Below are 21,851 nucleotides of genomic sequence, written 5' to 3' on the forward strand. Positions count from 1 at the left end.
AGTACTGTGTGCAGTTTTGGGCGCCTCAATATAAGAAGGACATCAAACTATTAGAGTGTGTCCAGAAGAGGGCGACCAAGATGGTGAAAGGCCTCAAGGGCAAGACTTACGAGGAGCGACTGATGTCACTTGGCTTGTTCAGCTTGGAGAAGAGAAGGCTGAGGGGGGACCTCATCGCAGCCTACAACTTCCTCACGGGGGGCAGCGCAGAGGGAGGTGCTGATCTCCTCTCTCTGGTGACCAGCGATGGGACATGAGGAAATGGAAAGAGCTGCGTCAGGGGAAGTTCAGATTGGACATTAGGAAAAGGTTCTTCATGGAGAGGGTGGTCAGTCACTCGAACAGGTTCCCCAGGGAAGTGGTCACAGCACAAAGCCTGTCAGAGTTCAAGGAGCGTCTGGATGATGCTCTTGGTCATATGGTTTAGTTTTAGGTAGTCCTGCGAAGAGCAGGGAGTTGGACTCAATGATCCTTATGGGTCCCTTCGAACTTGAGATATTCTATGATTCTATGATATTTCCAACAGGAAATGTTCATGTTCAGAAAGTTGGAGCATGGAAGTAGAGACCTAAATTTCTTCCCTACCTTCCCATAAGCTGCTATGTCACCCTTGGCAAATTACTTGCGCTGGAGCTCACAAGAAATTTTGTGATATACTGGTCTCCTCATGTAAAATAGATGCAGTATTTCCTATACTCATAAGATCTTTTGAAATTCATTAGCACACATGCTCTATAAATATAAAATACCATTGTTTTTATTGCTACCAATAGTACAGAAATTACTGCCAATAGTACCAAAATTAAAAGCAAGACTTGACACTCTCCACTCTTAATTTACTTTTTGCCCTGATAATATTTATTCCTCTGTAAATGTAACTTTTTACAGGGATAAGAGAATTTCATCTTTTCTATCCACTCTTAAATTCCGTTAAATTAGCATAATACACAACAGGATTGATATGAAAAAGCATTATATAACAGAAAGTTTGGTGTCTCTGTTTTGTCTTAACCAAAGTTATTCATTTTGGATTGGCTCTAATTATGTTCTACTTAAAAAATTAATCCCATAAACTCTGGAATGTGTGCATATACCTGCACCTATATGCAAAACTCTGCTTTCCCAGTCTCAGTCAACTTGCTAAAACATGTCATAACTGCTAAAACAGTGGGATAAAAATTTGCTTAAGATAACATAAATATTCAAATTATTCTCTTAAAAGATAAAAAGATTTTAAAAACCTAAAGATGCTGTACATGGGTACAAGGAATGAAATGGACAAGTAACAAAGTGATCAATCATATTTTTTAAGAAGACCTAAACCAAAATAAGCTTCTTTGGGTGGTAGGCAAGAAGGTAATTTTAGAAAGAGGCAAGCATCCTCTTTGTACTGTAAAGGTGTAATCCTGCCCATCACACAAGAAGGCTGAGCCAGTTGGCAGTGACAAAGAGCCCTCAGGAAAAGATGTTGAATATAACTTGGGCTTGTACTATTACTGTCTAAAAGCACAAATGCCATTTTGCAGTCACTGTGCCATTGTGCAGGCCACTGAGATACCAGTCAACGTAGTGTATTTCTACCGTGTTGACCTGTGCTGCTGTATCCTGAGCAAGATACAAGACAGACGAGTGCTATGTGGATCTCTGCACGAAGGAGGATGATCTTAATTTCATGTTATGCCCAGAATGTATAAAACGCATAGAAATATTGCACTAGTGATCAATGTCACTTCCCTTTGTCTGATCAATATGCAGCTGTATCACAAAAAGCCTTTCAGCCACCAGGCATGAAAGCAAAACCAAGCCATCTAGCATCAAGGTGTTTCCTTTGTGGATATGGAGAAGTGATTCTCTGATCTTTTCTGTTACCCAGCATGGCAGTTTGCAGTCAACAGGATCCAGAAGCCCTATTTGTTTTCCAACTCTTGATCATGATTGGAAAGAGTGGAGAACAACTGTAAATGAAAGAGCTGTTTTCAATAATATGTGTATAAACATGCAAAGAAGCCTTAACAGAAGACCAAAAGTGGCCAGCTGTAGTGAAAACAGAAGAAGTCATATATAGCCTCAAGTGAAAATGGAGAGGGAAGCCACTTAAGTCATCACCTACACTCAAGGAAGTCCTGCAGCAGCTGCTGTCTTGATCATCTATCTCTTAGGAAACGCATGAGAGGGACAGTCAACGGCACCTTCTTCCACAGAAAAAGTTGTTCTTGGAAGAAATGAAATGAAAAAAATTCTGTATAGCTAATGATTGCCATCTCCTCTGAATCAGAGAGGAAGGTTAGACTGACCTCCTGTCTTAAGGCCTTGGGCAGAGGAAAAGGATTTTTTGCAGCAACAGGTAGGCAATAGAAGATTAGGTTTGGTCACATCTGTAGGTTTATGACATCAAACTCCAAAGACAGTGAAATCCATACACTGCAAAATGTGCAGTGTGTGCCCTCTTTACTCACTAATTAACACAAATTAGTAATTAGTAACTGGTTTGAAGGTAATTGCTCTTGGAAACATGGAGAGGCAGGTTTGCGCTGATTCTCAAATTTAAAAGGCCATTGAGGTGTTTAATGCTGTCTGAAGACACAAATCTGGGCAATGTCTGACTTTAAGACAAAAGGGAAAAGAAGGAATAGCAGTCCCCCAAAACAAAGAATGTTTTCTAAGTTTGCCAAATTTCTGTAAACCATTTAGATCTTACATGGTAAGAGATAAGTACAGCTGAAAGGAAGACATGAAAAGGGAAGAATGCTTGTTTTCCCTACCTAGTTCCTATGATTGGCCAGATAATAACACTGACCATAGGGCAAGTTAAAGCGAACTAGCATTTCAACTGGCTTTCATTTGGAATTCATTTGCAGTAACCTAAAGCTCAGTAGGGTCAGCAGAAATAGGGTGGTTGGGCTTTGCTCCCAAAATCTGTACCACATTAGGGAAGCTTATTTTGACCCAACTTTTATGCCAGCCAAAGAGCAATTAATGACAGAGCAGTCTGGAGCTGTGAATTTAGAGTAGCTATCAGGTCCTATCAAGTAGGTCATAGCCAAAGCAAAGTAATGAGTAATAATACTCCAGAGTGTAATCGTATCTACTTCTACACTTGGTCTAAATTTTGCACAAGATCTGAACATGGTATCTTATGCTCAGAATAACTGTCTTAAATTCAGGGCTCAGACACATGAACGAGTCAATCGTGATGTAACTGAAAGCGAAAGGTTGCAAGCAGAATGGCAGCTTTAGAGCACTCGCTGTTTTAGCCAGTGCAACTATGAGGTATACAGATTACCTTAGACCATTTTTTCCTAATGAGGTGCCTGTGAAGTAATATTGGCTGGCAACTGGAGTGGCAAAAAGGGTTAAACTACGAGCAATCTCTGTTCCTCAGCAGATGTGCTGTAACTAAAGCTGTTGTAAACTGCTACTGTTTAGTTACAGCACGTAACTAAAGCTGTTGTAAACTGCTACTGTGTCTGAACCAAGAGATAACCTGTTTACCTATCCTAAACACATAAAAATGAGTTGATTTGTCTGTATTTAATTCACAGTGAAACACAAACTGACTCTCCAGGCTATGTGTACAAGACAGGAAAACTTATATATTTGAACAAGTGAGGAAAGCTTAAGGATATCTGTGAAAGAAAGCCAAATATCTGGCAATCTGTAAGTATGAATACTGAAAAGCTGAAAAATGCCCTGTTAATGTTCATCACCTTGATAGCTATCACAAGAGTTGCCGTTCTCTTTTGCTTTATGTCCTGCACCGATTCCCGACAGATTTTACAGTACATCTCAGCAGAAATGAAATTGCAGAACCAGTCCTAGATAGTGCACACAGGATATCAGTGAGTCCTATCTTAAATTTAAACTGGATTTATTTTTTTAAGTAAGATTTCAAAGGAAACTGCCAGGAATTGGGTGATTCTTTTAAGAGGGAAAAAAGTACATACTCATGATTGTTTTTATTTTGAGAAGGCCTAATCTTAAACCATTAATTGCCATCATCTGTAATGATTCTTTGCATCACTGTAGCATTTTGGAGCCCTCATAAGGACCAACACCAGGACTCCGTTGTGCCAGCTACTATTAAGTTACAGTTACGAAATGGTGATGATGCTAAGGTATTAGAGCAGTTCCATCTGAGGGCCAGATCCTGCTCAGCTGAGGAAACCTGAGGCTCCCTCACCTTAAAGAACGTTGAACTCATTCAGTTTAATACAAAAAGTATCTGGAATCAAATTAGCCCATAATTTGTATCTTATCTCCTCTCACACCCGAAAACACTCTTTTGCTCAGTCTGGCTCAAAGGTAGCCTGTGCTGACATCTCATCTGTTTCCTTCACATTGGTATCATAGCACAATGTCCACCAAACATAGCTCTTTCTGAATTCCAGGTATACTGGGTTTTTGCATAGCACACTCCTCCTCTTAACATTTATGTTATATAGGAGAATCTTACAGAAATAATTTTAACCACTAGTGGCAGCACTGCTGTATGCAGGTGAACTGCATGACCATGCCTAACAACAAAGACTATCTAATTGGATAAAAAACCACTCAAAATCCCACTCAAATTCTGACCAAAAATACACAAATTCTGAAAGCCTGAAACTTGGAAGAGATTAAAACTTAACTCAGGAAAGGCAATTTTTTTTTAATATTCCGTTGATTATACAGATGAGCTTGCCTTTAAGTAAGAAGGAATATGCAGTATGAGTAAGAAAGCAATGAGACAGAGAACACATGATAAGACTGCTGCTGCCATCCATAAAAAGAATTTTACGGCAAGCAGCAGTACATGCGGTATATGGCATGAGATCAGGGTACAAGGAGGGACAACAAGCACAAGGAGAAACTGAACACACAGCTAAAATATTTGAATTTTCAGTTAAGTGAGAACTATGTTATTCTCATGCAAATTATGCTCTGTGATGCTGAAAGGATAGAGAAAGAGCATTCAGAAGAGTATAATGAAAGAAACAAATAGCTGTGAACAGATGAAGGAGAAACTGAAAGAGCTTCATATTCAGGGAATGAAAAAAGGTGAGACAGAAAGGGTAACTTGCAGTATGTGGAATTCTTCACTCTGTTATGCTTGTCTCCTCACTTCCTTGCAATTTCATGATTGGTAGAATTTTATTTGCATGAAAATAGGATGAGAATTCTGCAGTGCCACATCCGGAATGTGTGAAGAAACGACTAGGTGAATCTTGCACTGAATCATGAATCCCGCAGCTCTCATTTCAGAAAAGTTCGATTCTTCTTCAGGGAAAACTACATATTTAGGGAACATCACTTGATAGATTGGATCAGGTATTTTATAAGCACCAGATGAGTCCAGTCTGGTCCCGTAAAAATAGCACTACCAGTTGTGATTGTGGTGCTTTTTCTAAATAGAGAAGCTGCATTTAAGAAAAACTGAAATACTCTGAACGCTGCGAAAAGCATTATCTCCTGACCTTGGACAAATCCTTTCATTTAAAATGGAAAAGCAAAACAATGGAAGGTATCGGTAGGAATTTTGGATAAGGTCAGAGTCTTTATCATCAGCAAAGAAATGAAGAAAAGGGATTTTTACAGGAAATAGCACACCATTCACAAACTCAGTGAATAAAAGTGACGATAACTCAAGATGAAAGGATCTGCCCTTGGGAGAGAAAGAATGCATGAATGACCTCAGGGATTCCTTCCCCCTGTTTTCTATGATTTCATATAGCAAAGTAGAACTGACAGAAAGAGTTAAAGTGAGGTCTTGGTTTCACAGTTAGTAACGGAGTTAGAGATCCTCCTGGCAATACGCCTGTTAAAAGTATGTTTTAAATGCTTTATTGATTAAAGCACAAAAAGATTGTGATGCATACAGAGCAGCACACTTGGCTTTCTGAGAGTGAGCATTTCTAAGTCAGATAAAAGCCATTCAGAGAAATAAAGACATATTTTAAGTAATTTGAAAGAGTCCTAGGAGGCAGTACAACAAAGCTAGGAACTGAAGTACATACTGAAAAGGTGCTCTAGGCTTAAAGTGACCCTTGGTAGGCTATAACTACGATAGAAGTTAATTGCTTCGGAAGAACACTTGAAACAAACACTAGCTTGCCCATCTCCCTGCTCTTCAAGACAGAAACCAGGAGTAGGATCACCTGGAAACTCTCATTCCATTTTGAAAGAGAACCAAAAATGAAGTCTGCAGTATCCATTTTTAATTCACATTGGAATAAAACAACCTAAGACTTTTGGAAATTTTCTAATGGAAAACCAGAGCTCATAACACTCTTTATTCCAATGGCTTGGTAGTTAGGGCATTACATACCATGTTAGAAACCCAGGTCCCATTTTCTATTCTTTCATGTTTATTAAAATTGAAGAATCCCAAGCCCTTATCAGGCTATCAGTTATCAATACTGGCCACAAGGGTAGAGCACCTTCACGAGGCAATAATGAGTTAGTCTGACTTTACAGCCCAACATTTCCTTTGAACATGGGTGGCAAATCACCATGAAAGGGTCTTCAGTATAATTTCCTCACATTTCAAATGAATGTTCTAACCAGATTACTGTGTACATTCTGTCTCCCTATTTCTGAAGATCATTCCAGGCAAAAGCACTGTGAAAACCAGAGTCTTCCCACAAAACTTACTTTCAGAAAAAAAGAAAGGCTTTTGCCAGAAAACTCTCATCAGATTAAAGGATTTTTTAGGTAAAGAATGCATGGCTTCAGTAAGTTCTACAGTTCTACAGCTCCTTCCTGAGCTACAAAGGAGCTAAACATGGCTCGACCACAGAGTCCTGAAATTCAGAAAATGGTGGATTTCTATATGAACTACACAATCATTGTGTGTTTTATACACATTCAAGACAGAGGTTTGACTTTAGAGAAGTTATTCACAGTGAACCACCAGAGGAGAGATCTTTGGATGACTGAAAGAATGGCCGAGGAAGGTTTCCATATTGATATGATGTCATTTTACACATGGCAGGAGAAAATCCCTTTAATTATGACACTCTGGTAATTCTAGTTAACTCTGTGGATTCTATTTTCCTGTAATCAAGAAAGAGCTGTATGTCTCTGTTGAAAAGAAAACAGTGATTCAAAGAGATTAAGCCCTGAAATTCCTGACAAACAAAACACCAGACTGGAGGCAACAGCTTGGGTCAGGTAGGCACAATGGACTAGAAAGTCCACAAGAACAGTTACTCTATGATTCAAAAAAACATAAGCCATAACACCCCCTTGCTGTTCTACCAAGCTTATGGTCTTCAGTAGAAAAGACTATAACCCTCAAATTTGCAATGTGTCATAGGGAGAGGCAGAAGTAAAAAGACTGCATACTAGAGAAATTAGAAGTTTTTATCTGTTATTCACATGCATGTTCATACAGGGCATAGATCCTTGCAAGTTAAGACCTGAGATTTTTTAGCCTTAAGACCACACAGTCCCATACCATCAGTTCTTCTCAGCTATGGAATCCCAAGAATTTCCAGGTGGACTAGGAGAAAGAAGGGGAGAAGGGTGGCTGACCATATGAACATGCATATGGACAATGCATCTCAAGTAAATGATCTTGCTTTCTCTTCCCATGATTATCAATATGAAGTTCACACACTGGGTGTGTGCCCTCTGTAGTCCCTATTTTATGCAAGCTACCTGAAGGAGGAATCTTGATTCATCAGAAACGGGGAATGTAGAAGACTCTTCTGCCAAGAGCTGCATAATTCCCGGAAGCCTCTGTGAGGGGCAACTGCAGAAGCAAGGATGGTGCTTCAGATGACCTTTCTGCCTTGAACTCCTGGGGAGTATGTTCAGATCAAATCTGATGGTTCTACCTCTGCTCATTAATGATCAGGCCTGACACAATCTGTTACCTGCAGCGATAATCTGGGGTGGAAATAGCTACAACTAAGTACCTTCCTGCCACTGAGGCAATCAGGTGAGGGGTGCTCCTAAAGGATCTGCTCCCAGACAAATAAAAGTCAAAGCATGCTTGATGTCCAGGGTGAATAGGGCAGCCTAATCCTTAGATAATTGTGGTTTAGGAAAAAAATACCATATGGCTGATTATTAAGCTCAGATGACCCAAGATATATAAAGTTGGGTACCACTTTAGGTTAAATGGGTAAACATAATGTAAGAAAGATCAGCTCTAAATTTGTAAATCTCTCTGACTATTTGATGTAACATATGCTAAAATGTTTGCCTTTGCTGGAAATGCAGTAAGTCATGACCATAAGCTCAAATTGTGGTTTTGTTTTAACATGATGTGAGCAGCTCATTAAAATCCATTGTAGGTACTGGGCTAAAAATCTCCTGAAATCAAAACAGCTTTGGCCAGGACAGGATAAACACAGTTACTTTGGCTGATGTTTCTAGCTACCTTCAGGAGGCACAAGACTGGATGAGAGAGCTGACCAGCACACAGAGAAAGGAGTACTGGCATGTCATGAAAGTGGCCAAAGCAGGACTTGCACTTGTGATCTACTAGTCTGAACTGGCTCTGGCTATCTGCTGCAATGTTTGAGATCCTTGGAGTTGAACTGGTAGTGGAAGTACGCTTTCCAAAGCAAGCCCAATGTTAAGGCAAAAAAAGAGATGATTCTGTCCCATAAAACATGCAGTGATGTTCTCTGTCATAAGCTAATCCATGAGAGAAATGCCCAAATTGCAATTTCCACAGCCCACATCTCTAGTGATTGCTGCGGAGAGAAAATGGTCTTAGTGGACTGCACACTCGGCTCTCCAGGCAGGTAGCTGGGTGCTCATTATAAATGGCTGGAAGGCTACTAAAAATGGAAGAGGAGCCATCTGCAGAAGTCAAATGATTCTTGCTACAACAAGGGAAAATACAGAACTAGTGAAAATACTACCTTAATTGCTGGTTATGTGCCACGCATATAGACAGACCAAAGCCCTGCCTGTAAGCCACTCTTAGGAAATCAGGGATGGAATGTAATATAGGTACGCATATAACATATCCCAGCCTGGCAAAGCTGGTGCTTGTTGGTGTGATTTTCCAAATGACTTGAACTGCTTCCTACACTACAGAAACAATCTAGGCAGAGGCAAACTTTAGCAGTAACAAAGTCCAGGACAGTTCTAATGCACTTTACAGTTTATACAAGCACTTCAATTGACAGTAAAATAATTTGTAGGGATCTTGGGAGCCAGCTTCAAGGGAAGGGAAGAGAATTACATTCCTGTATCTGAGGTGGGCTGCAAATAGCCTTATTGATGACCCAAGAAGTCAGTGTCCAATGGCAAAACCTGACACACAATGAGTTGAACATGTCTTGTGAAAGAGTGAATTTCAGTGTAGAGTTTGGGTTTCTGAAGACACTTGTAGCAATGGTATTACTGCCATTTGCACCATTATCCTGGCCTTAAACATGCAAGGGAAATTACTGCGCTTCCTTAACTTCAAGATGGGCTCAATGTCCTGTCGCTCTTTGCTATACTGAAAATAACTTTGTAAAACTCTCTTCTTGAGACAAGAAGGAACAAACATTATATCTTCTAGGGCCAGAGGAAGAACATTTTATTGCCAAAGTGAGTTCTTTGTGAGATCCAGTGATCTCTGGAAAGAATGGAAGAAGTGGATTGAAGGTGAGGGAGAGAAACATAGTCTTTGCAGTTGTTCTGAAGTCACTTGGGTTCAAGCCTGAATGAACCTGATCCATTTGATTACTAAAGAGTACAGGGAGGGAAATGAAACATGGTGAGAAATGGGTCAGACCCACCTCTTCAAAAAGTGCTGATCAGAGGATAAGATCTAAGAAATGCCCTGGAGAGAACATCATGGTTGTGTCGCTAAAGCACCTTAAGGATTCATGCAGTCTGGTAAGGCATGTGATGATGACAATGTAGCAAGTTGACTGCATTTTTAAAGACAATATAAAAAATATATCATAAAATTTCTTGGTTTTAAGAGTTGATGTAAAGAGTAGCCGAAGAGCAAAGCATTACCTTTGATTAGGAGATGAGGACTTCTTGAGTCTTAAGACCAGACAGTTCTGCAGTTCTGGTTCCTCAAAGAGGAAGTTTTCAGCTGCCTGTCACATCTTTGTAAGCAGTTGACTTATTTGTAATGAGGCAGTCCAATGGCATAACTGATGCTATAAAACCTATTTTTGTGTCCACCGTATCAAGTTCTACGTAAAAGAAAGCTTCAGGATGTCAACAGACAATTGCTCTATAAAAACCCTGTAGCCTTTTCAAGCGAGAGACAGTGCCCAAGAAGAGAGTAATGCCAAGCCAGTGAGACTTGATAATTGACAATATATGTAATGATATAGCGCTAGACTACTGGATGACTCATCTTTACAGTTGTAGACTGTGGGGCCACTGGACTTACGAATTCTATCCAGGGCTGCAATAGCAAAAAGAGATTTGGAAACTGCATACATGAATAAAAGCAACTTCCATTGCTGAAGATCTGACACTGGACAAAATATTTTGAGGATATGTGTATTAGTAGGCTTGAGTGGAAATATGGTACTTCTAAAGTTGTGTGCCCACACTAGAATGGCTTTCATCCAGGTAGGCAGGGCATGACATGAAACACAGGGCATGTGTTTCAAACTGATGCTGGATTTAGACTGAACAATATGTGAAATACGTTAGCACACTCCTCTAATCAGGTAGGGCAGTCTCATGCTATGATGCTATGACAGGAAAACAGTCCTGGCAAATAGGTTCTTGAGGAAAGAAGGTAAAGGAACGTGGGGAGGTCTCCGTGACTGCTCCTAAGAAATACACTGAAAATATTTTCAGAAAAAATTGTGTTGTACCATACAAAACAGAGATTTGAACATAATTTTAAGAACTGAAGGCAGTGCTCAACTAACTGCACAATAAACTATACGAGATGTTTAAGACCTGAAGACATTGGTTGTGCCCTACTGATTTATAGTAAGTGCAAGGTGTTCTGCAACAAGGTGGATGTAAACGTACCTTACAGATTATGGTAGGGCGCTGGTTTTAAATGCCTGGATGTGTGCACTTCTGCAGGATGAATGTGCACTTTCCTTCCTAATCTACAGAATGTACATGGCTCAACGTCCAGTTTATAGCACCCACCAAAGAACTCTGGCAGATGGCGGAACCTCACCAGAAGCTCACCTGGAGTGCAATTAAGGCTGCACTCCTTTCCACTCTACAATGGCAATGGCCCAGGGGGAAGTGAAGAAAATGTAAATGAGCTGTATGAAGAGCAATATGGTGCAACATTCACTGAACAGGAAAAGTCATTTAATGCCATCTCTTTAATGAGAGTGCTCTTCACGCTGAATCCAAGTGATTTTCTCCGAACAGGGAAGACAAAGGACAGCTGGAAGCCCTCGGGGTCTTTCCGAGCATTATGAAAAAAGTTGGATGAAAATTCCTAGGAATCATTGGATGTCTCTAAAGAAAGGTTTCTTGTAGATCATCAGAGAAGACCAGTTTCTTGTCTGCCCCACAAGATCTAGATAAAAATGCGTTTAACAGGAAGGAAGTAAGTCTATTTATCTACTTTTCTCTATTTAAGATTTAGCCACAAGTCACAGGACCACACCATGACTAGGACACAGGCCCCTGTAAGAGTCAGTCTGAGCTACAGACCTGCTGTAGCAAAATGAGTGGCATAGGCAGTCATGTCTGACAGCAGCCCTGTTCTCCTAAAGTAATCTCATGCAAGCTTATTCTTAGCCTTGGCTGATATTAAGGGTTATAAAGATCATAGTCATTTTAATAGCATGCAGCAAATGACAGGGGACTAGAAATTATCATCTCAGGGATTGCAGTTGAAAGCATCTTTCATCAGACTACTAAAATTACATAAAGTCATCTACTTTTCCTACTCTCCCAAGACTGCCTGCAGGACGGTCAAAAATCACAGTCCATTTACAAAAGCTCGTAACAAAGTTTCCTGAGAAGCCTTCCAGTACTTTCTAAAACAGCTGTTTAGAGAGCATCTGAAGACACATGGAATTCATGGAAATGCCACTACACTTTTGAAATGTAGTAAGACTCCATTAAAAAAATAAATTGTGGATTTTCTGAGCATCCAAAATCAGTAGAAATAAACGAGTAGAAAAGTCCCTAAGTAATAAGCCATCCACTCAGATCTCATTTACTAATTAAATTTTTTTTCAGCTCTAGTTAATGTTTTTCTAAGGAATCAGTTGTTCAAACACAGCATGTCCATAAACCCTCAGCTCTTGGCTGATACCTGCTAATACAGGAGGTACTGAAGAGTTAAACAATGTATTTTGCAAACTGGATTTTTAACTATCTCCCTAAACCTATTTCTAGAGTCTATGTTCAGCTTGAAACTTGCAGACCTGGTGTAACTAAGAAGCTTGTTGCTAATCCTACCTTCTTAATTCTATTTGCCTGGACTCTTGTAAGCAGTGTGAGCTTATTTTCAGGTTGGATAATTACTTTTATCAGAGGGTGAGGCAGCAACGCAGTGCACTATGTTGCTCAGTCCCTCTAAACCATATTGTACATACTGTTGGTGGCTGGGCAAACTCACCATTTAGACCTAGAGGACTGGATTTTCCAATGGCCCTTTGCACATTTTTTTTCCTGAATTCCTGTGACACTATGGGTCTTATTGAAATTACAGCCAAAAGTGTTAATAGCACCTTTAGAAAGCAAGATGAGCTGCCTAGCTTTTGTTAGCTTAAATTAATTTAAACAGTGCATCATTAAACAATAAATTGATATGGGTCACTTGCTAGGTCTGCAAACTAATTGCAAATTAACAATCATAGATAACCTAAAAATAAAGGAACATATGCCCAGGTTTTCACACGAGGGAAAATATTTTACCTCAATATTATCATCTAATACCATTTCAGAGTTATAACGCCGTGCCATTTCCTACACAGTGGTTTTATGCTGGGCTACGGTTAAGCGGATGGTTTGTCATGGGCAACGAGATACAAGTGATATGGAAACTTTACAAATATTGTCACCTACTGCAACTATTAGCCCAGCAATCAACTAAATATTCAAAGTAAGGCTTCTGGTCTCCTAGAGTTGGTCCTTCCAGATAGGTGTGGATGCTTACAGCCAGAGCTGAGCTTGCCAAGGGCTAGCAGGACAGAGTTTGCAACAGACTCAATGGTTTTAAGAAATGAAATAGCGACCAGGAGGGAAGAGAGCAGAATCTTGTCCTGCCAGAATCTCTTCTGTGGGTGAAGAATCCCTGTCTTGTAAACGGTTCATTGGGTACATCTCACCAATGCTCACTATGTTTAAAACCTAGTAGAAATAATTATATGTGGTGAGTAGGGCATCAGAAAGGAAAATAGAGAGTAATAAACCACCTGAAAACCTCCAAACCACTGGTATCATTCAGCAGTCTGTGCTACCCTGTGCTCTTTGTCACATGAAAAGAGTGTGGCAGAGGTCCAGCCACTCCACCCTTTCTATTCCCAAAAGGTCATTCTCACTAATGGCCATAAATGTAACATGAAGAATACAAGCACAAGGGTGCGCAATGGGTTAACTGAGAGCAGAAGCTAAAGAATTATCTTCATTGTTCAAGGCACTTCCTCATCCCTTCCACTCCCAGGCTCCAACAACACAGAGAAACAAGCCACGCTTCAGTCTTGAAAGAAGAACGTACGGAAGCTCACTAGTCACTAGGGAAAGATCTTTCAGTGGTTACTAACATAGCTGCACAAAGGAAATAAATGAATTTCCAGTCATAATATTTACATTTTAATCAAAAGCACTGCAAATTTTAAGTAGGCAAATACAGTTGTTCATTTAACACCACATATGTAATACAACATTGTTTTATATCATCATCATCATCATCATCCACTTGTAAGTCAATAGGCAGGTCTGCAACATGAGATTTTTCAGGAATCCTACAGCAACACATACACACAAACACACACAAATCACATGTAAGAAGTAGCTTGCATAAGGTAAGTAAGGTTAATGGCAAAAGCTTCTTTCTATGCAGAAGAAATTGAACATTAAAGCTGCAGCATTAGGAAAAAAAGTTTAAAAACAAGAAATGAAGTCGTACAACAGATGAGAACTTAACAAAATTGGTGACCTTACCACACAGATGAAGTCAGGTTAAAAAAAACAAACCAAACCAAAACCAAAGGGACTAAATGAGACCAAAGGAGAACCTCCCCCCCACACACATACAGACAAAAGTGAGAGCACAACAAAGGAAGTGGAAGAAAAGTGTTACCCATAAGTAGCCGCCGTTTCACCCGCTTGTCCACATCAGCTACTGACGTGGCATTGTACTCAGAACTCTCAATTGCAGCCTCATCCTTCTCTAAAACACAAGTAAGGGACAAACATGGAGCAGTTGGTTAATCACAAGCCCAATTTTCCGCTGCCTAAGACAGTTTCTTGGCGTGGCACAGCCAAAGCCAAGAAGCAAGGCATGAAAGCACTAAATCCCCGTTAGAGAGTTAATTCCCTTTGAGACCCCAGGAAAAAATTAAAGGGTGTTTAGGGAAAGGAGGAAGAAAGAGGGGGAGGAGGAAGAATGGTCGACTATGAAGTAATTAACCACATACAGGAAGCTGGATTCCTACTGGAGAACAAGACAGCTAACATGAGTGCCCCAGAGAGGTGTTAATGATGAAAATTAAAATTCAGAGATGCTAGTTAAACAAACTACCAAAGACAAACTGTAAAGTGATTCAGGCTAATGGTGGCACCAGGATCTGAAGGTGGCAGGCAGAAGACCGAGACAGACAGAGAGAGCTAGAAGAGTCCGGTGATGGATGGGCATGGATGCACCATAGTCTCGTACCCATTGACACATCGTGAGGAGAAACCAAACAACAGCATGCAAATTAAACAAAAACAACAACAAAAATATACAAACAACAAACCAAACAAACACAAAAAAAGATCAATTTGGGCAGTGCTGGTTGCCTGCTTGTCTATGAAACACTACTAGCTAAACATTCAATGCTAGGAAAGATGTTGCAAGAACAGGGTTTAGTAATATTATAAGCATGCAGTAAGCAAGATGATGTCAGCAAAGGTCATTTTACAAGGCAGTCTCTGATATCCTACACGTAAGAGTTTCATACAGCATAATGAGGACTTTAGTTTGGTTATGCTTCATTAGAAATACACAGAAACAGTCACAAGTGTGGGAAGAGATGATCAGTAAGTGAAATAAAAATAAAGATTTCTGATACAGAAGAGCAATGGAGAAGCAGCTGGGTAAATAAAATGATTTATACAGCGAGGGAAATGGTTATTAGGAAAACAAAAAACAAAATGCAAGTGGGGACTTTCACATGCAGCAAACATAAAAAAATAAAATAGAAGGATAAGTCAAGCAAACAAAGACAAAATATGTTAGACAAAGGGTCAACAAGTATTTATCTGGCATTGCAGAAGTTTGCATTCTTGCAGTGATGCCTGGAATATATACACCACTGAAGACAGCAAACGCTGGAATCACTGAAGTGAGGAGGAGGAGGAGGAGGCTGGCAGGTTTTGTTTGTGGCAACACTACGTGGTTGAGTGGTAACAAGAAGTTGTTTTGTTTTGTTTTTAACAAGTTCTAGATGGGATCAGGCTGCAATAGAGGCTTTTGTTTGAGTTTTTTTTTTATTTTGCTCTGTAAATAATTAATGAACGTCAGTTATCAGACAAGACAGGCAATCAGGAACCATCACCAGAAAGCAGGAATAAAAACGTAAAAAATAAATAAAAAAATTTAAAGGTATTCTAAAAGAAAGGACTACTTAGAGGGAAGAAAATCAGCACAGGCAGTAATATGTGACTTACATCACAAGACCAAGGAATGTAACATGGAGTTGTATGTATTACATTACAAAAATGGAAAAAAAAGTAAAAAACAGGTGCAGTGCATACAGCTTTTAAGATCATTTTTACATGCTGAACAAAATAAAACATCAATCCAAGGATATTAGTGAACGCTAATAAATAGAAGATCAATTATCCATCCAATAAAACCTGCTCTCAAGGCCCTCGCTCTTGCACATTCTCTGCATCTGGAACTGCCAAAGGCTACAGGGAGGGTTATTTAAACAGAGCGACTGTACGACGGAGCCCTCTGTGTTAATCAAAAGTACTAGCTGAGAGATCCCGTGAGCTGAGACATAGCTGGTGTATACAGCGAGGCAGAGTCCAGCGCTGAACCTTGTTCAGCTCTACCTCCGCCAACACAACCCTCACCCTACCACACAATTTGTGCAGTCAGACCCATCAGAAGTGAGTGAGGCTCTGGGCAGCCACTGAGTTTTATGCCATGGATCTGACCAAGGGATCACTAAAGACAACTGACAGATTTCCATGGGTTTCAAGTGCTCTGTCTTGCAGTATTGATAAAGGAGAGAAAAGATGATAAATGTGTGTCCATGCTTTTTTAACCTCAGGAAATTACTAGGAATTTGTAAGAATTTGAAGTTAAACAAACAAAAAAAGTCAACATGACCACAATGCTAATGAAAACCATTATGGATTTTAGGTTCTGATCTGTGAATAAGAATTTCCAAATTTTAACTTGCAGTATGCAAAAATATCTTTTTTATTTTTAAAAAAAGCAGAGTGGAAAGAAATGGTGTTAAGCAAATAATATATTTTATAATCATAAATGTTTGCATAGCATCTCCCAAGACGCTCCATCTCTTGAACGGCTTTTTCCTACTGATAATCTAAGTGAAAGCTTATTCACTACAAGTGCTGTAATTTTTAGAATCATAAAACATACAACAGGGAAGAAAGCACATAATGATGATTAATCTTCCCCGATAAGAGCTTAGAAAAGAGGATCATTTTCCTCACCTTGCTTACACAAGGAAGTCTTGACTCATGAAAGTGAACAGAAGAGCTGAACTTTCATTCATAATTATGAATGTTCTACACCTTTTAACTTCAAAAATTGTTAGAGTTATGAAAAGAAATAAAAGTTACAAAGGAGTAACAAAGGGATACTTCATTAACAAACATTTTGACAAAACACGCACAAATGCTTCTCTCTCTGTATAGTGTGACCTTAGCTACTACGGCCAGGAACTGCCGTTATACACTTCTCTCAGCAATGGTGCTGAACGCCTGTGAGATACAAACACACATGCGCACACGCACACACATACATATGTGCACATATATATTCTACGAGGAATATGAAATAAAATGCGCTGCAGAGAAGTACTTACCAATGCAGGTTCGGCCATCTGAATGTAGGGCATACTTCTGATGACAACCACACACAGGACCAGTATCTGTGTCATCACAGGTGTGTTGGCAGCCTCCATTCCCATAGTTACAGGTTACTAGTTAAGCCCCAAATGAATGTGTATATATGTATATATAAATAAAATGACAATGAAACCAATTAGTCTTGAGGGCCTTTCAGAATACAGAAGAGCAGTAACAAACCAAGACATAAGGCAACATAACATTTGTATTTGCAGTTATTTGCATTTCTTATTCTTTCTGACCCCCCTTAGCCACGCTCCTGTTGCATGTCCTACGCTCAATCCATGCAGTGAAGAAAAAAAGAGAAAGAAAAAAAGAAGCATGTGCTACTTTTCCCCCAGTCTATTTGTATTCATAATTCTAGTATGAGCAGTTAGCCAATCCCATCTCTTCCCAAAAGCTACATGCTTCATGTCCGTGATGTATATGGCATGAAGAAATGAGCAGCCTACTAATGCAGACGTGTATTTTCAAGTCTATAGACAGCATTTGTCTTTTCCTTCCCCTTAACTTTCTAAGTGGAGGAAGCAGAGACCAAACAGCAAGAATAGAACCATATACGTCTTGAAATCTATTATTTCAAGTACTAGTCCTCCTAGAGTAGAAGAATGTTTAAAAATAAAACAGGAAACATGGTTTGTTTGGGTTTTTTTCTTTTCTTCTCTGAAACAAAAAATACATGGCTGTTACGGCCCTGCAGTGCTCTGGCCTCAGCTAGGAAGGAAACGTCGGAGATGTCACTTTCACTTCCAAGCATACAGTGCAAAGTGGCTTTTAGCAATTAAAATGTCCTCTGGTGAAAAAATACTAAACATACATTAAAGCAAACATTGTTCGTGACAGAGTTTTGAAGTTTACATGAATTAATAGATCAGATTAAATTTCCTTTGTCACATGATGGATTTAATTTCTGACTATTAAGACAAACCAGTTTTTAAACATTAAGCTGGCTAGCACCATTAACAATGCCTCTCATTTGCCCCTGTTCCATTTAATCCTTTGCAGTCGCATAGCTTGATGCTGAATAACACAATTCTGATCTGACTGAATTCAATTTACTGTCTTTATATACAGGTAATTTGGACTAGGTTCTTTATCAGTATATACATACTGGCAGATACAGGGGAAATCCAATATACCATTATTCAGTTATATCATACTCATCATTTCAGAGGACTTAAATGTTTTGAAATGTTACAGTAATTTAAATACTGACTACAGTAATTTAAATACTGACTCCTACTAATCAGGAGGAACTTCCTCACATTGGTCTTAGCAGAATTTTCCTTCTAGATAAGAGAGTTTATTCAAAAGCTTGGGTAGCAAATTGCAATATACAGTAAAACTAAGACAATGGTTAAGGGTATTTTAAAATCACGTATCTAAATCTAAACTGAGGTTCTATCTAATCCAATAGGGCTAAGCTCATATAATTTCCCACTGACCTCAGTGACTCTGCTTTAACGCTAGCTTCTTAAAATGGAGTAGACTGGAATTTTCAGTCACAGTAACTAGAACTGAAATATCCCACCTCTGGTGTGAGCGTCCCAGTGCTGAATAGTTATGCCACTCTCAGTAATCACTTAAGTATTTTGCTTAAAATGGAACAATTCTAAGAAAAGCAACTGAGGGAGACCCACCACAGCATAACCAACACAATTCCCATTAAAACCTCCTACCAGCGTGGGAACCGCAAGTTTACACCTGCGGTTCCTGAAGTCTGGCAAAGACCACAACAGGAATTGTCCATCTCCCAAGTGAGTGCAGACCAGAGGCCACTACAGGTGCAAGCATCCTTGGTCCTTCACATTGTACACTTTGAATAAAATCCTTCTGTTGTTCAGAGATAGAGGGGGAATAGTCTTGTGGCCTAGTGGTAAGAACAATCCCTGAGAAGAGGGCCCGCCTGGATTACCACCTCTCCTCCCAGGAATATCGCTATTCTATCCAATTGGAAAGAATGCCAATGAGAAAGATGGAAAGCAGCCTGATCCACATTCCCATATGGGAGCTTGACAGTTTGGGCACTAGGCTGGAAAATGGGAATTGTGGGTTCAGTCCCACCAGACAGAGGAGGGAATTGAACTCACATACCCCAAGTCATAAGCGTCCTAAACTTCCAAGGAATTACATTAAAAAAGCCCCCTAAGCAACAACCACCCTCAGGCATTCTTTCTCCTTCTCCAGTTTTATAACTTAACTATTAATTTCTTTTTGTGAAAAAATACATGAAGCAAACCATTCTGCTTTGCATCAAATGGAAGCAAAATTTTCATTTCCTTCAGTACACAGTAACATTTTAGCTTTTAGTTTTGATGCAAAACAAACAAATTAAAATTTTACGTCAACTCTCCATTCTTAAGCCTCCCACCTTTTCGATGCAGTCATGCTGAAAAATAATTTCCTTGCTCAACACTATGCCTGTCCTTATTCACCTCTCTTCTTTTTGCCCATTCTTTGATTTGCAGTTTTTTGGGGTTAATCTTTTTCTTGTGGCTCTCTCTCTATGCCACATTATGTGTGCAACACTGACTTCTTGGTTAATCTGGAGGTAAAGAAATACTGGTTTGCAGCTTAGCTGAGAGGCAGAGGAACAGACAGAGGTAGTTTGAATTGTCTGACTGCAGCCTGACAGCAAACATGAGCTCTCTTCTGGCCAGCTGTGTCTGGGATGTGATCAAGCAGGGGCACTAAGTGGTATAGAAGGCAGCTGCCTGCAAGATCCACAGTATTGGGCGCGCACTGGCAGAGCTAATCCAGGATAACGTACTTTCCATCTACCTATCCTCCCCTCCTTCTTGACCCCATATGCCTCTTGGACTACGTGGAAGTTCATTCAATGTTTCTATCCCTGTTGGACTGCTGTGCCACCACAAATTAACTTAAAGGTGTTGTTTATGCCAGATGTTTAAATATATTTTTAGCCAACAGTATTTTTATTGAGGATTTTAAAGTGCAATCAGCAACAAAGTGTATATTTTAAACAACTTGACTGCAGTGGTTATTTTTGGCATTCCTTGCTGAAAGCCTCTGCTGGCAGAGATGAAAATATCTTAACATGGTTTCTCTGATCCACGTAATATGAGGGACTTTTCCTTACTATATTTGTCTATGAAAAATCGCACTAGACTGATGGGTTTTATAGTAAATCCTGCAGAATCACACATGTCTTTTATAGCTTCCGTGCATACTAAAGTTACTGGTTCCTGTTCTACCCAGTCAATGAACACAGATGTAGGTCAGTTCCTTTTCCTGTCTCTTACAAATATTAGTAAATCACGTTTTTGACGGATTTGAATTTCTGTCTAGACTATAATTTATTTATTTATTTATTTAAAGCAACTTGAGACAAAATTCTGGAGCTTGACAGCTCTGCAGGTGAAGTGCATACTAAAGTTACTGGTTCCTGTTCTACCCAGTCAATGAACACAGATGTAGGTCAGTTCCTTTTCCTGTCTCTTACAAATATTAGTAAATCACGTTTTTGACGGATTTGAATTTCTGTCTAGACTATAATTTATTTATTTATTTATTTAAAGCAACTTGAGACAAAATTCTGGAGCTTGACAGCTCTGCAGGTGAAATTGGTACAAAATCCAGTTGTAAAATATGTCATTTCAATTTCCTTCCAGCCTTAATTCTGTGGCAGTGACACAGTGAGAAGTTTCTCTTGGTTAGAGGAAGAAAACCAAAATTATTTAAAAGCAAAGGGACATCCAGATCTACCCCATTTTTGTCAGAAAGCATTAAAGCAAAATTAATGAGAAATCTCAAAGTGTTCCTTTAAAAATTATTTCTGAAAACTTTGGACTCTACAGCTACGCAAGACTGTGTGCTCATTCAGAGTCTATGACATTAAAAAGGCAAACAAAAAGAGGCAATATGGTAACTTCTGATAGACACAGATCACCTTCAAACATTATAAATCATGCTACAATAAAAGGGATGGAAAACAGTAAGTAATTTTTCTTTTTTTTTTTTTTACCAAAGGCGAATACATGTCTGTTAGAACTCAGATATACTTATCTCCACACAGCAGGTTTAAAACCAGAGTAACACCATTGCTTTTTACACTGCTTCAGCATTTGTGTATGTCTTAAGTGCAATCAAAATGCTGGGCTCTTTCCCTTAGTGAGAGAAATACCCTGTACAACAGGCTAAAACCAGCATCTCATAGAGAAGACTTTGCTCGTGTTGGCTACAAAGATAAGTAGAAACAGCACACAAGCCCTACAAAGATGCACACCATCTATGTGAGGTGTCTAATGCTGGTGGCCAAGTTACCAGTCTCTTCTCCCAACATTGTTTCTACTGTGAATGAAGAGCTATCATAGAATCATAGAATCACAGAATGGTTTGGGTTGGAAGGGACCTTAAAAATCATCTAGTTCCAACCCCCATGCCATGGGCAGGGACACCTTCCACTAGACTAGGTTGCTCAAAGCCCCATCCAACCTGGCCTTGAACACTTCCAGGGACAGGGCATCCACAACTTCTCTGGGCAACCTGTTCCAGTGCCTCGCCACCCTCATAGTGAAGAATTTCTTCCTTATACCTCATCTAAACCTACCCTCTTTCAGTTTAAAGCCATTACCCCTTGTCCTATCACTACATGCCCTTGTAAAAAGTCCCTCTCCAGCTTTCTTGTAGGCCCC

General features: G+C 39.6%; 1 protein-coding gene across 1 annotated transcript in view; it reads right to left on the reverse strand.

The window, feature by feature from the left end:
• Nucleotides 1-21,851, reverse strand: part of SCUBE1 (signal peptide, CUB domain and EGF like domain containing 1) — a 219,653-nt gene that overhangs the window by 80,807 nt on the left and 116,995 nt on the right. Inside the window, exons 6-7 of the mRNA XM_009279091.2 lie at nt 17,154-17,270; nt 14,189-14,278 (exon numbers count right to left, since the gene is read on the reverse strand). Coding sequence (XP_009277366.1) covers nt 14,189-14,278; nt 17,154-17,270 — 207 coding nt within the window. The remainder of the gene's footprint in view (nt 1-14,188; nt 14,279-17,153; nt 17,271-21,851) is intronic.

The sequence above is a fragment of the Aptenodytes forsteri genome, unplaced genomic scaffold (genome assembly GCF_000699145.1).
Source record: "Aptenodytes forsteri isolate BGI_AS27 unplaced genomic scaffold, ASM69914v1 Scaffold241, whole genome shotgun sequence".
Lineage (NCBI taxonomy): Eukaryota > Metazoa > Chordata > Aves > Sphenisciformes > Spheniscidae > Aptenodytes > Aptenodytes forsteri.